At 38.8% G+C, this 15,447-nt stretch overlaps 1 protein-coding gene across 1 annotated transcript in view; it reads right to left on the bottom strand.

Moving 5' to 3' along the window:
- LOC127438456 (EGF-containing fibulin-like extracellular matrix protein 1) overlaps positions 1-15,447 on the bottom strand; it is a 29,037-nt gene that overhangs the window by 9,119 nt on the left and 4,471 nt on the right. The window contains exons 4-8 of the mRNA XM_051694064.1: positions 11,793-12,086; positions 7,899-8,018; positions 5,969-6,088; positions 5,763-5,886; positions 2,794-2,986 (exon numbers count right to left, since the gene is read on the bottom strand). Of these exons, the coding sequence (XP_051550024.1) occupies positions 2,794-2,986; positions 5,763-5,886; positions 5,969-6,088; positions 7,899-8,018; positions 11,793-12,086 (851 nt within the window). The remainder of the gene's footprint in view (positions 1-2,793; positions 2,987-5,762; positions 5,887-5,968; positions 6,089-7,898; positions 8,019-11,792; positions 12,087-15,447) is intronic.

Genomic DNA, 15,447 nt, shown 5'->3' with positions numbered 1-15,447 from the left:
AACAAAATGTGTTCTTGATTATAAATAATTATGGTGTGGTGAAATTATATTCGCTAGCTAAGGTCGTTATTGGTCATTTATGCACTGATCTTCAACCCTGTAATTATTAAGCCCTAAACATATTGAATGTAATTGGACTGACACACAACATAAAAGAGAAATGTAATCAGTTCAAACAGAGGTAAGTTATTCCAGTCTTTATCAGTATTTCATTATGTTTACAGCTGTATTGGCCTTGTCAAACTCAAGAGTTCAACTTTGTTATGGGAAAAATCATAGTGATCAAATTTCTTTACAGAAAAAATATATTTTTCTTGGCAAAAAGCACAAGAAAAATTACTAAATAATGTGGTGCAATGACTTTGCTTGCTAAGGCTGTTATTTCTGCATTAATCTTCAACTTTGAAGCATTTTGAATGTAACAGGGTTGACACAAAACATGTTTTGGCAAGAAAATGTCATGGGTTTAAACAGAGGTAAGTTTTCTAACAGGATTCATCAGTATTTCATTATGTTTACACTTGTATTGGCCTACTCAAGCTCAATAGTTCAACTATGTTATAGGAAAAAACATAGTGATCAAAATTGTTAACAGAAAAAAAATTCTTGGCAAAAAGCACATGAAAAATGACTCTAAATAATATGGTGCAATGATATTTGTTTGCTATGGCTGTTATTTTTGCATTGATCTACAAATCTGAATAATTTTGAATGTACAATAACAGGGTTGAAACAAAACATGTTTTAAAAGGAAAATGTCATGGGTTCAAATAGAGGTAAGTTCTGTTACAATCTTAATCAGTATTTCATAGATGGTAAAATCATAGTGATTTTTTGTTCTTGGATATAAATAATGTTGTGTGGTGCAATGATTTTACAAGCTAAGGTCCTTATTAGATATTTTTGCACTGATCTACAACCCAAAACATATTGTAATGTAACAGGGTTGACACAAAATATGTTTTGAAGGATGTTTAAACAAAGGTAAGTTCTCTTACTGTCTTTATGAGCATTTTATCATGCTTAATAGTTCAACTCTGTTATGGGAAAAATTAGTGATTTATTTGTTAAGAAAAAATATATTGTTCTTAATGATAAATAATGTGGTGTGATGCAATGATATTACAGGGTTGACACAAAACATGTTTTGAAAGAGATATGTCATGGGGTCAAACAGAGGTAGGTTTTTTACAGTCTTTATCAGCATTTCATTATATTGGCCTTGTCAAGTTCAGTGGCTCACTCTGTTATGGGAAAAAGCATAGCAATCAGTTTTTGTACAGAAAAAAATGTTGTTCTTAATAATATTTTTGATTTTGATTTTTAATGTGATTCAATTATATTTTCTAGCTAAGGTTGTTAATTAATTAATTTATTTTTTGGATTTTTCCAATTTGGAATGCCCAATTCCCAATGTGCTTTTAAGTCCTCATGGTCGCGTAGTGAATCGCCTCAGTCCGGGTGGCGGAGGACGAATCCCAGTTGCCTCCGCGTCTGAGACCGTCAACCCACGCATTTTATCACGTGGCTTGTTGAGCGCGTTGCCACGGAGACATAGCATGTGTGGAGGCTTCATGCCATCCACCGTGGCAACCATGCTCAACTCACCACACGCCCCACCGAGAACTAACCACATTATAGCGACCACGAGGAGGTTACCCCATGTGACTCTACCCTCCCTAGCAACCGGGCCAATTTGGTTGCATAGGAGACCTGGCTGGAGTCACTCAGCACGCCCTGATATTCGAACTAGCAAGCTAGCGAACTCCAGGGGTATTTTACCACTGAGCTACCCAGGCCCCCTAGCTAAGGTTGTTATTTGTGTATTAAACATTTCTGCACTGATCTTAAACCCTGTAATTTTCAAGCTCTAAACATTTTGAATGTAACAGGGTTGACACAAATCATGTTTTGAAAGGGAAATGTCATGGGTTTAAACAGAGGTAAGTTCTCTTACAGTCTTTATTGGAATTTCATTATATTTACACTTATATTTGCCTCGTCACCAATAGCTAGTGTGTGGTAAGCGTACTGGCGCACTATTGCTGCCATCGCATCATTCAGGTGGATGCTGCACAATTGTGGTGGTTGAGGAGAGTCCTCTGTTCTCTATGTAAAGTGCTTTGAGTGTTAGAAAAGTGCTATATAAGTGTAAAATTCATTCATTTAGCACAACTCTGTTATTAGAAAAATATAGAAATCATAAAAATATTGTTCTTGCTACAAAGCACAAAGATACTGACTGTAAATAATGTGGTGTAATGCCATGATATTTGCTAGCGAAGGCTGTTATTAGACATTTTTGTACTGATCTTCAACCCCATTTTTAAATGTAACAGGGTTGACACAAAACATGTTTTGATAGAGAAAGTCTGATAGATATAGTCATGGGCTATATTGATACATATTTTTTAATTATAATTTGTGATGCGGTTTAATTAATGCAGCGCTTTAGGGTTAGGCTTTGGACTAATAATGATAAAGGGTTGTGACCACATATTTAACATTGCTGGTAATAGTTTAAGAATATCTAATTGAAAAACCCATATTTGTTTTGTTTTTTTACCACTAATCTGAATATTGTGGGGGGGGTGGGGGGTTGGAGGGGATATAGAGGTCCCCCAATATTTTTGGCAGTTAATGGCTCTGGTACTTTGGGCCTGAGGTGGGTAAATATGATTTCTTAAAAGTTTAAATGAAATCATAAAACCACAAATGGCACAGTCTCCTGAGAATTACCCATTAAACAATATGAATTGCCCAGGATTTACTCAATCCATTGTCATGCCTTACCCTCAGGTAGAATTCTCCTCCCTCGTTGCCGGATTTGATCGTGAAAGTGTTTACCATGTTAGGGTAGACACTAGTAGCTTGAATCTGGAAGATATCCGCAGGCACTGAGCGATCAGAAAAGATGCTCATGTACTTGTAGACAATGACAGGTGGCAGTCCTCGGCAAACATTAGGCGACTGGCACCTACAGCGACTGCAGGTACAGAGAAGGTATATACACTAAGTTTCTTATTATTCAGGATTAAAAAGCTGAAAATGTAGGCCAACCACAGCAATTATTAGGAATTTTCCAAGTTGTTCAAATCAAAAAATCCAAAAATCAAGAGGACTTGAATAACTTAATGGTATTTAAATCAGAAAGCTTAGGTAAAATACTTTAAGACCCCATGAAATTGCTTGAAGAGCGCAGTTTTCTGCCCTGTGTTGACGTAGTTCCTATAGATTAAGTTAATTTTACAAACAAATGCTCCCCTCTGGCACTTCCGGGTTCTTTTGGGGGTGCAGAAAAGAGCTGCTGTCTAGGGCGCTTCATCTATGCCCAAAAAGTGTTGTTTGTGGGATTAAAACAGTGCATTTCCTACAGATTATTGGAGATTTGGGCTCCATCAGGATCAGTGGATCAGGATAGCTCAGGTTTGGACATAATTTATGATATTTTATGGATCACCGTCATCGTTATTACATATGCTCTATTAAGACCCATTTGCCCTGGAGCTGCTGTTGGTAGATTTTAACTTTTCACGAACGAATCCCACAAACTCCGATTGCAAACGGCTGTTTTTAATTTTCAAGTGCAATCACTGTGAAAGATATGAGGTCAAATATGATATAGCGATAATCTTATAAGACAATCATGTAAGATCTAATGGGATAAACAGGACCCCGTCTCCGCAGTGCATGGGGATACTGTGTGTGAAAGCATATGTGAATATGTAATACTTCTAAAATTATGTCTTTTCCTTTATTTTGATTGCAGTTAGTAACTTGTTAAATTGAAACCAGCTATTAAGTATTCAATATGACGATATTAAAGTAGACCAATAATTTAAGTAGTAAAGATGCATATTGCATGACTGATGGTAGTTTTCTTTTTTAAATGCCACATTTGTCATGCTTTAGAATTGTGCTAGATGTGTGAGAATGTGTATTCATCAACCTGTTACATGTCCGACATAATCATACAGGCATACTGAACCAAGTTAAAACTTGTTTTGCCGATAGTTCAGAAAGAACCAACACATATTTCTTAACTGTATACTATAGATATACCTTTATAATAACTTTTAATTAACATTAACAACCATTACAACATTAAATAATGCTTAAAAGATTAGTAAAACTTCAGCGATGCCCATATCCACCACTAAATTCATGCCCTTCCCTAGCTAACTTCACTCCATCTCATGGACTTGGATGTACGTCTTTGCCTATATTGCGCGAGTGCCCACTACTGGCAGTACTCATGCAATGGATTTAAATAGAATGGCCTAATCCCTTGATTACTTCACCCGCTACGGAGCCCACCGTCAATCGTGCAATTAGGCCATGAAGACAACATCTTCAGAGATTGATGCAATCCCAGACTACGTCCACATTAATCCAATTAAATTTGAAAATGCATTTTCGTTTCGAAGCACTCTCCATCCACATGGGCATTTTCAAAAGTTTTCCGAAATTTTCTCATCCAAACTGAAACGTCTAAAAAAGCTTAAATCCCCTTACTGCGCAGAAAAATGTAATAAGCATGGTCTGTTGTCCTTGTTTTCCGCCGCCGGAGAGCAATTCCGAGTAAACTTCCCATCGCCTTTGAAAGAATACAATGTGAAGGTTGTACAAAGTAACATTTATCTTTAACCATGCTATCAAAGTGGATAGCGGGCACAACAGTTGCGCTATAACATGGGCCGCTGTCTTGATTGTTTTGGGTTGAATGGATCACATGACAACAAATATGTCATCGTTTTAGAATATCTCAGTTTTCCAAGTCCACACTACAATGCAAATACGCCGTCTTCAAATTCATCCACTTTGGAGAGCATTTTCGCTGTCAAAAACCCAGTCTTACTGTGGATGGAATGCCAAAACATAAAGAAAAACACAAAATATTCACAATTTACACACATGAAAATGGTAACTACAATGGCTATGACTGTGTAACAAACAGTCATCTTCAGCTAGCTAAAAGTATTATGCGGTTAAATCTCAATATAACCCTTCAAAACTGCTTAATAGACTTAACTTCACTTACCGCTGTTAACAGATTTCCATTCCATTATACACTAGAGTTGTGTGGGATAGGGATAGGTTAAGTGTGATCTGCTGTGACGTCACAAACGAGTTGCATTTTGGGACATGGAGCTGCATGAAGTGTACTTATGTAAAGGTTCGCTCCCTCGGTCAAAATCAAGGGATTGAGGGTCTATCAGCAGAAATTTCTCTCGCCCACTTAACAAAGTGGAACAGGTCCATAATGTGTTGGGGATTCCCCTGAGGGGAAGTGCTAAAGGAAGTTAGCGTGGTATGTTTTATTTTATCTATTAAAACAGGATGTTTTGGCGGGACATGTTGAAAGGGCTGTCCCTTTTATTTTAAAATAGCCAATAAGCTTTAGTTACGTCACATGTGTGAACATGATGTGTTATTTGTTAGTCATTCGCAGATAGTAATAGGGGTGATTGGACAACAATCAAAATAAAGTGCAAAATAGATCATCACTATTATTGGTAAATTTGATCAGAAGAGAAATACTGTACATTTTAAATGCGTATATTTGCTTAAAGTGAACATTATATGCTAAAATAATTGTACACTAGCATATACGTAGATGGCCTCAGAGCTAATAAAAATAAACAGAAAAACTCTGATTTCGATTTCATGAGGTCTTTGAAGTTCGTAGAACAGATTTTGGAAAAGCACAAATAATTTCTATCCCAACACAAACATGATTTTATCAGGAAGATTATACTCACCCTTCGCCTGTTTTCACGTATGGCTCACGGCAGGGGTTTCTGGGATAGCAACGGAATCCTCCATAGTAATTCCAACACATTTCATCATCTCTGCAGTTGTGTGCCGTTTCACACTCATTAATATCTATGAGAGGCAGAACATTTCAATGAGAAAGTTCAGAAGGAAGGGGCCTTCAGAAGCCTTATGGAATGTGTCTGGAATGTACCTTGGCACATCCGCGTCCCTTGGAGCTGGTATCCCTCAGGGCACACACAGTGGTATCCGCCAGGCTGATTCACACATTGGAACTGGCACATGTAGTTAGAGAATTCACACTCGTCAATATCTGGAAAACACAATTAAGAATGAAACAGTGGAACTGCAGGGAAATGTTAAATGATATTCTTTGTTATTTTATGTCTGTGGACCACATCTGAACTGCTAAAAATATTTTCTTAATCATTATTTTTTTGTACTTTTGTTTCTAGTAAAAACTTCCAAAATACATTTACTTGAGAAGCAAAATTATTTCAGGGAATATTAGTTGAATTAGATTTATTTTTCTTGGTGCACACAGTGCTGTTTTCTTGTTTTAAGCATAAAGCTAACAAAATTTAGTGTAGTTTATTCCTAAAACAAGAACAAACAATTTGCTGATGGGGTAAGAAGAATTAACTTAATTCAAGATGAATTCTCTTAAAAAAAAAGTCTTAATATTTTGCACAGTTTTGCTTCTAATGTAAATTAATCTTGCTTTAAGCACATTATATTTTTACTGGAAAACAAGACATAAATAATAATTAAGTGGGCCTTAATGATTTTTTTGCAGAGTGTGGCATTGATTTCCACAGATACTTATTTATACTTTTTCTCTAGTGACTACGAATGGTAAATGCATTTAGAGTAATACACATTTAATAGAAGCCTAGCAAGTTTAAAAGTAAAAATTTGAAGTCTACAAATGTTAAAATGAAAAATATATCTTCAGTGTTTTCAGTTAAGGATAACAAGCTAACCAATAATCCTGCTAAGGAAGCATGACACTACACAAGGTAATACCCCATTTTCTAAAATTCTAAAAATAAATGTGTTATTTTTACTTCAAGCTACCCCTAGGACATCCAAGATGGGTAGGATTTGGTACAACAAAAAGTTTTGGCTACGTTTGGAATAGCATAAGACATACTATTCTACAGCATTTATACTGTGCACAGTACGTGAAGTGCACTAGGAAATTATATGAATGCACACATACATTTGAAAAATTCAGAGAGTATTGGTGCAATATCGTGAGAAAAAGAATCATGGTATATGCCATCGATAAATTATTGTATCAGTACACTACCCTTACAAAAAATCTAGAGTTCTGGCAAACTAGCTGCACACTTGCCACAAATTTGCCTCAAATATGCCATTTATTACTTTCACATGCAAATGAGCTGGTGATTTGCCGCAAATGTTTGCCAGAAGTTTGCAGCTCTTCACCGGTAGTGGTGAACCTCCAGCAAACCTTTGGCAACAATGGACAATTTGCCGCAAGTTTGCCACAAAGCACATTTGCATGTGAGAATGATAAGTGGCGAGTTTGCGGCAAATTTGCCATGAACTCTCGATTTTTGTATACAATGTATAACGCAGTAAGCAGTACACTTGAATTCCTTTACAAACATACTGTCTTGTCCCTTGGCCTGATATCCACTTAAGTAACCAGGTTTACTTTTTAGCAGGTCATGACTTTGGCTAAAATTTGCACACACTGTACAGGATTGATAAGCAATTTTATCACACCAGTGATAAAGTGCTAAGACATGTAACACTGAAGTGTTATGGTTATACTTTCAAAATAGTGTGATAGTTGCATATTTTAAATGTTCATAGAGCTGATCGCTTGCCTGCAAGGCTTTCATTATAAATGTATTAATTTAAACACATATTGCCTTATACAGATTGATGAACGAGTCAAACTTATTGTCTGTTGTAATCAACAGCATGCTACAGAAGCAATCAAAAGACATTAAGTATATTTACATTAAGAAAATATCCCAGAATTTTCCCTGTTGCAATTTTTCAAAGGTTGTACTTTAGGTGAGGTAAGATAGGTTAGAATGTGTCACAAATCATATATCTTATTGTTATTGCTTAAAGGGAACATTAACCTTGGCAGGAGACAGAATCTGAAGCCAATTCAAATCCAACTTCACACTGGCAGATGAAAGAGCCAATCAGATTGTAGCACTGATGCTGGCAGGGATTTGTGGTGGCGCATTCATTCACATCTGTGGAAAAAAATCGTTAAGATCCTTAGGAGGAACACAACTGAACATCAATTACAGTTAGCCAAAAGTTGCGCAATGTCCAAACTTAACAAAACTCGGTGTGCATAAACACTGGAACATTCTGAGGGCACATACCAAATTTTCTCAAAATCCTCCAATAGAGGGTGCTCTGTTTGTTTGACCATCCCAACCAGCCCAACACATGGCATTTGTGTGAGTTTGGGGGTGAGGCTAGCTGTTTGGACAACCAATGTTAGACATGGGGAGTGTTTGCCGTTATTTTAGCAACTCCATTTGGTGACACTAGAGTCATTGAAGTTACACACTTCAGCTATAATACAATTAATTTATCCATGCAATTCAGTAACTCAAACTCCAATAACACCACTTATTTAAACCAAGAGGTAGCATAATCCAAATTACACCAACATGATCAGACAGGAAGTCTGCATGTTGTTTCTGAGAGTTCCAGTACCATAGGATCGCCCACATTATGCCGACACAGTGACAAGCGCCATCTCCCATCAGGCATTTTTGCATCTCAAGCATGTTTATCTTCCCTTGTGGTGCAATCCCTTATGAGCAGCATAGGAAATCCGGGTTTGGATCCTACATTAAAACCAGGAAGAAACTGCGTTTGCATAATCAGTGTTGATCATGATTCAGAGGTTGCTTTTTCGGTAAGCACAGACCAATTTTAGCTAAAGAAAAGTAAATCTATTGTTTCTGATTTCACTGATAGGTCAGTCTGAATTCACATCCTTTATGGATTCCTAATCATTCTTTGGTGTGTCTGTCAAGATTTCCAGCATAGACTTGGAGCACAGAAAGAGTCCTTTTGCATTGTGGGGGCCGTTGTGGGTGGTCTGAGCTTATCTGCCAGGTTTGGTTAAGTTACTATATACAAAAGCCTAAGAATAGCCCACTTCTCTCTGATTCATATACAGACTATTGGATGTGCACATGTGAGAGCAAAACCTCCTCATCCAAATGAAAGGATATTCAGGCAGATTCTTCTGTGGCTCCTAAGTGACCTATTTGAAGCATTGATGTGAGAATAATGTCAAAGCAGAGATCCAAAGACCTCCAGAGGGCCTCTTGCCGAGAGTTTCCAAAGCTTTGCTGTCCAGTGTTTGGCTGGACAATGCTCACGTGGGCCTTTTGAGGGGGTTCAGCAATGTTGATAGCCAAACTGGCCGATGCACACTGGAAAAAATGAGGCAAGAGACTTTGCAGGCAAGAGTTCACACGAAAAAACTCAGCGCTTTCTCACCCACCTCTCTGAAATGAGAGAGACTGTTCTAAACACACCTGGAGTCTGTGATGATCGCCCACATGATGGTGATTTGATTCCAACAAGCTGGTGTCAGATTCCAAAAGAATCACTGCCAAGGAGCTTTTGAAAGAAACTAGCCTAAAGTATGTAAACATTGCAGGAGGACCGACCTCTCTTTGCGGGAAGAGGCCCGAGCTAATTGTTGACTCATTTTAATGGGTCTTGCATGTCCTGACTGATACTTCCTCAAACGCAACCACATTTCCCCTGTTAGCTGCTTGATCACAGAAGTCAGAGTTGCTAAAGGGCTGATGACCTGAGACCAATCAGCCTCAGTCAGCATCATACGGCATGCCCACATTCCGTTCAATGACCATCTGATGCAAAAATCGCCAGTTCCAATCTGATTGTCTGGTATCCAGTTGATACAATTAGTGCTTTTGAGGAAAAATAAATCACTGAATTTTCCCACTAATTTGCAAGGTTAGTGACATAAATATATATATTCAGAGACATAAAGATATTCAGAGGTTTGTTAGAGGTGCTTTAACTTGATATCATATGGGACGCTTGAGCATTTTGCTGTTCCAATACAGGACGCAATTCCTTCAATCAGAAATGTTTTGCCGTCCTAGGGTCACCCCCTTTAGCGCCTTGCTGCATAAACACAGGACATTAGTCCCGTACATGACATCTTCATTTCAGCCAAAATACAGGATGTCCCGTGACGTTGGAACAGTTGGTGATGGGATACGATACATATCATGATACATCACAATATCATAATAAAATCATGACTAAAACTGCTGCAAATGCATGAAAGAGATCCAGCGAAACATTGATATCCACAAGGGCTCAATATCGCCAACCATCTCACAATACAATAAGGCTTGCCAAATTTTTGACATGTTTTCCCAAATGCGGGGGATGGGGGAAACCACGGAAAACTTTTGAGAGAGATACAGCGAATACATATTCACTGGGAATGGGTATCGGCAACGTGTGAGAGAGAAGAGTGAATCATGCAGGTTCAGCCTCATTCTCTCTCATGCCTCATAGAAGCAGTTCAGTCCGCACTGACAAACGGTAGTCTCAGAGTTTGCGCTTATTTAGACAACCTACTTCTTTTATTCATTACCAGCTAAACTTTGCTGGTGAACAGTATGGCCATGCTGGTCCACCAGATAGACCAGAACTAAACCAGCTCTAATCAACATGGGCCAGCATTGAAATTCATCCTGGTGTGAAAAGCTGGGCATTTCAGGAGGGTTGGAATTGGTTATCAAGTAAAATAGCAAATGGAATCAGTCAGTACATTTACATGCACTTTTAAAGTTCAGATTCATGTGGACTAAACAAATTACACATTTTTTTTTTTTAAATGACTGAAATTGTCACATTTTTGAACAGTCGGACTAACAGGCCTATATAATGCGATTGTAGCTTGGCTTTGTCCAGCATGTATACCCATTAATCAGACCACAATTGTCCTCGTGCTCCAAAAGACAGAGGTGACACACAATGTGTATTACTGGCACTTAGCTGACGTCATTCCTCAAATATTCAATTATGCATTGTGTCATGCATACTTGGTAGCTTGACTATGCAAAAACCCGCTGTAGATAAATTATAATTGCACAAATGAACTGAGTATGTTATAATGACCACTACTAGAATGATTCTCATTAAGCACAATTTTGGGCGGTACTTAGCACATGATGGTTTGTAGTATCTAAAATGATTAAAGGATGGGGAAAATGTAATATTCTTGTTGGATGTGATGTTGGTTGGCATGTCTTTGCACTTCATGTCTTTCAAATGGTTTATGCAATCTAAATTGTTTGCTTCGACCAAAGGGATTCTGCATGCTGTAACACGACTGGAACCTCTATCTAGTTGTCAAAAGAACACTATTACCACACACATCAAATGTTTTATGCACCAGATAGAAAAAGAAAGACCCAGAGGAAATGGATCTCTGGCACCACATTCTCTTTACTGGCACAACAACACTGAATTAGTTTTGCAAAGAGCAAAAGAATATTTACTTAAGGTGAAGTGTGCAATTTTTTCAATGACAAAATACTTTCTTGTATCCCAGTTTAATGTGCGGATACACTATAATAAGTAAGCCATTGGTAGGTTGACTTCCTGAAGAGAGTAAATACTGTGGCCCTGCAACACTTTTAATATTGCTCTGTTGGATTGATCATGCCAAGTTCTGGTGTGTCATTTTGGGTGCCATGTTCAAAGTCACGCAGTGTCCATACACTGTATCTACTCTTTCAAAGTTGGCAATGGTGGTCATCTTCTCTACTTTTCCAATCTGCTTGGACCCTAGTAATTGTTGATCATGGCTAATTGATATTTGGTGCCACTAGTGATGCTGAAATTACACACTTCATCTTTAAATTCAATAAACCTAGCAACTTTAGTACACAATCACACACAATATCAAAGTGGAAGAATTCAGAGAGAATCAACCAGCTAGCGCTCACCTCTGCAGTAGTTCAGAGAGTCTGGCATAAAACCAACACCACACTGGATTGTATGTGATGCACTTTGATAAACTCTTGAGTAATCGCCTCTGGAGATGGCAGGTACAAGAGGAGGGCCCTCTCCAGCACCTCCTCCAGCGCCTGGTTCCACTGGTGGGGCAGTAGTGGGCTCATCCTCGCCATTACTGACGATTATCTTAGCATTGTGGGGTAGGCAGAGGTATCCACCAAAATGGTTAATGCATTTCATGCCCCCTTTGCAAGCTCCTTGAACTGTCTTGCACTCATCTATGTCTGTGTGAAGTATAGAGACACAGATTGATTAGACCAAGAAATTACAAAACCGTTTCGCCATTGTCATTAGTAGTCTTGCGATAACTAGTTTTCTATCATAACATCAAAGAGTTAACTTTCTTTAACTACATGAATATCCAGCATAATAATTTAAATAAATCCTAATTATGTAATATCATCATTAGTGACAAAATGGGTTATTCAGTTAGTCCATGTGTTCTGGGTGGTTGCTAGGGCTTTTCTGTGCAGTTGCTTAGGTGTTTGGAGTGTTTTTAGTGCTTTGTTTGGTGGTTGCTAGGGTGTTCTGGTTGGTTTCTAGGACATTTCTATGTGATTGCTAAGGTGTTCTGAGGGTTTTTAGTGCAGTGCTAGATTGTTGCTAGTGTGTTCAGAGTGGTTGTTTGTGTGTTCTGGGTGGTTGCTAGGGCATTTCCATGCTCTTGCTAAGGTGTTCTGAGTGTTTTTTAATGTGGTTGTAAAGGTGTTCTGTATAGTTGTTAGGGTGTTTCTATGTGGTTGCTAAGATGTTCTGAGAGTTTTTAATGCATTGTTAGGTGGTTGCTAGTGTGTTCAAGGTGTTTGATAGGATGTTCTGGTGGTTGCTAGGGTATTTCTATCCGGTTGCTAAGGTGTTCTGATTGTTTTTAGTGCCTTGTTAGGTGGTTGCTAGGGTGTTGTTTTTTAAGGGCATTTCTATGTGGTTGCTAAGGTATTCTAAGGGTTTTTAGTGCACTGATAGGTGAATGCTAGTGTGTTCAGGGTGGTTGTTAGGGTTCTGATTGGTTTTTAAGGTGTTTCTATGCTGTTTCTAAGGTGTTCTGAGGGTTTTTAGTGCATTGTTAGGTGGTTGTTGGTGTTCAAGGTGGTTGTCTGGTTGTTCTGGGTGGTTGCTAAGGCTTTTCTATGCTGTTGCTAAGGTGTTCTGAGTGTTTTTAGTGCTTTGGTGGTTTCTAGGGTGTTCTGGTAGGGTTTCTAGGATGTTTCTATACGGTTGCTAAGGTGTTCTGAAGGTTTTGAGTGTATTGTTAGGTGGTTGATATAGTGTTCAGGGTGGTTGCAAGGGCATTGCTATAGTGTTCCAAAGATTTTTAGTGCACTAGTAGGTGGATACTAGTGTGTTCAGCGCAGTTGTAAGGGACATCTGTGTGGTTGCTATTGCATTTTTATGTGGTTGTGAAGGTGTTCTGGATGTATTGTTAGGTGTTTACTAGGATGTTCTGGTGGTTGTTTGGGTGTTTTGGGTGGTTACTAGGGCATTTCTATGCTGTTGCTAAGGTGTTCTGAGTGTTTTTTAGTGCTTTGTTTGGTGGTTGCTAGGGTGTTCTGGTTGGTTTCTAGGATGGTTCTATGGGGTTGTTAAGGTGTTCTGAGGGTTTCTTGTGCATTTCTAGGTGGTTGCTAGTGTGTTCAGGGTGGTTGTTGGGGTGTTGTTGTGGTTACTAGGGCATTTCTATCAGGTTGCTAATGTGTTCTGGGTGTTTTGAGTGCCTTGTTAGGTGGTTGTAAGGGTGTTCTGTGTGGATGCTATAGGTGTTCTTAGGGTTTGAGTGCCTTGTTAGGTGGTTGCTAGGGTTTTCTGTTTTTTCTAGGACATTTGTATGTGGTTGCTAAGGTGTTCTAAGGGTTTCTAGTGCATAGCTAAGTGAATGCTAGTGTGTTCAGGTTGGTTGTAAAGTTGTTCTGTGTGGTAGCTAGGGCATTTCTATGCAGTTGCTAAGGTGTTCTGAGTGTTTGAGTGCCTTGTTAGGTGGTTGCTAGGGTTTTCTGTTTTTTTCTAGGGCATTTCTATGTGGTTGCTAAGGTGTTCTAAGGGTTTTAGTGCATTTCTAGGTGGTTGCTAATGTGTTCAGGGTGGTTGTAAAGGTTTTCTGTATGGTTGTTATGGTGTTTCTATGTGGTTGCTAAGGTGTTCTGAGTGTTTTAAGTGCCTTATTGGGTGTTTGTTTGGGGGCTCTGTGTGGTTGCTAAGGTGTTTCTATGCAGTTGCTAAGGTGTTTTAAAAGCTTTTAGTGCATTGTTAAGTGATTGCTAGTGTGTTCAGGGTGGTTGTTAAGGTGCTCTGTGTGGTTGCTAGGGCGTTTCTATGCAGTTGCTAAGGTGTTCTTAATGCTTATAGTGCATTGTTATGTGGGTACTAGGGTGATCGGGTGGTTGTTAGGATGTTCTGGTGGTTGATAGAGTATTTATATGTGGTTGCTAAGGTGTTCTGATTGTTTTTAGTGCCTTGTTAGGTGGTTGCTAGGGTGTTCTGTTTTTTTCTAGGGCATTTCTATGTGGTTGCTAAGGTGTTCTAAGTGTTTTAGTGCATTTCTAGGTGGTTGCTAATGTGTTCAGGGTGGTTGTAAAGGTTTTCTGTATGGTTGTTATGGTGTCTCTATGTGGTTGCTAAGGTGTTCTGAGTGTTTTAAGTGCCTTATTGGGGGTTTGTTTGGGGGTTCTATGTGGTTGCTAAGGTGTTTTAAAAGCTTTTAGTGCATTGTTATGTGATTGCTAGTGTGTTCATGGTGGATGTTAAGGTGCTCTGTGTGGTTGCTAGGGCGTTTCTATGCAGTTGCTAAGGTGTTCTTAATGCTAATAGTGCATTGTTATGTGGGTACTAGGGTGATCGGGTGGTTCTTAGGATGTTCTGGTGGTTGATAGAGTATTTATACGTGGTTGCTAAGATGATTATGATTGTTTTTAGTGCCTTGTTAGGTGGTTGCTAGGGTGTTCTGTTTTGTTTCTATGACATTTCTATAGGGTTACTAAGGTGTTCTGAGGGTTTTAGTGCATTTCTAAGTGGTTGCTAATGTGTTCTTGGTGGCTGTAAAGGGGTTGTGTGCGGTTTTTAGGGTGTTTCTATGCAGTTGCTAAGGTGTTCTGAGAGTTTTTAGTGCATTGTTATGTGGTTGCTAGGGTGTTCAGTGTCGTTGTTAGGGTGTTCCGAGTTGGTTTCTAGGACATTTCTATACAGTTACTATGGTGTTCTGAGTGTTTTAATGCATTTCTAAGTGGTTGCTAATGTGTTCAGGGTGATTGCAAAGGGGTTGTGTGTAGTTTTAGGGTGTTCCTATGCAGTTGTTAAGGTGTTATGAGTGTTTTGAGTGCCCTGTTAGGTGGTTGTTAGGGTTTTCTTTTTTGTTTCCACAGTGTATCTAAGTGGTTGCTAATGTGTTCAGGGTGATTGCAAAGGGGTTGTGTGTGGTTTTAGGGTGTTCCTATTCAGTTGCTAAGGTGTTCTGAGGGTTTTTAGTGCATTGTTAGGTGGTTGCTAGTGCGTTCAGGGTGGTTGTTAGGGTGTTGTTGTGGTTGCTAGGGCATTTATTTCTGGTTGTTAAGGTGTTCTGAGTGTTTGGGTGCCTTGTTAGGTGGTTGCTAAGGT

Source organism: Myxocyprinus asiaticus, chromosome 49, assembly GCF_019703515.2.
Source record: "Myxocyprinus asiaticus isolate MX2 ecotype Aquarium Trade chromosome 49, UBuf_Myxa_2, whole genome shotgun sequence".
Lineage (NCBI taxonomy): Eukaryota > Metazoa > Chordata > Actinopteri > Cypriniformes > Catostomidae > Myxocyprinus > Myxocyprinus asiaticus.
This window is presented reverse-complemented; position numbering and strand designations above follow the sequence as displayed.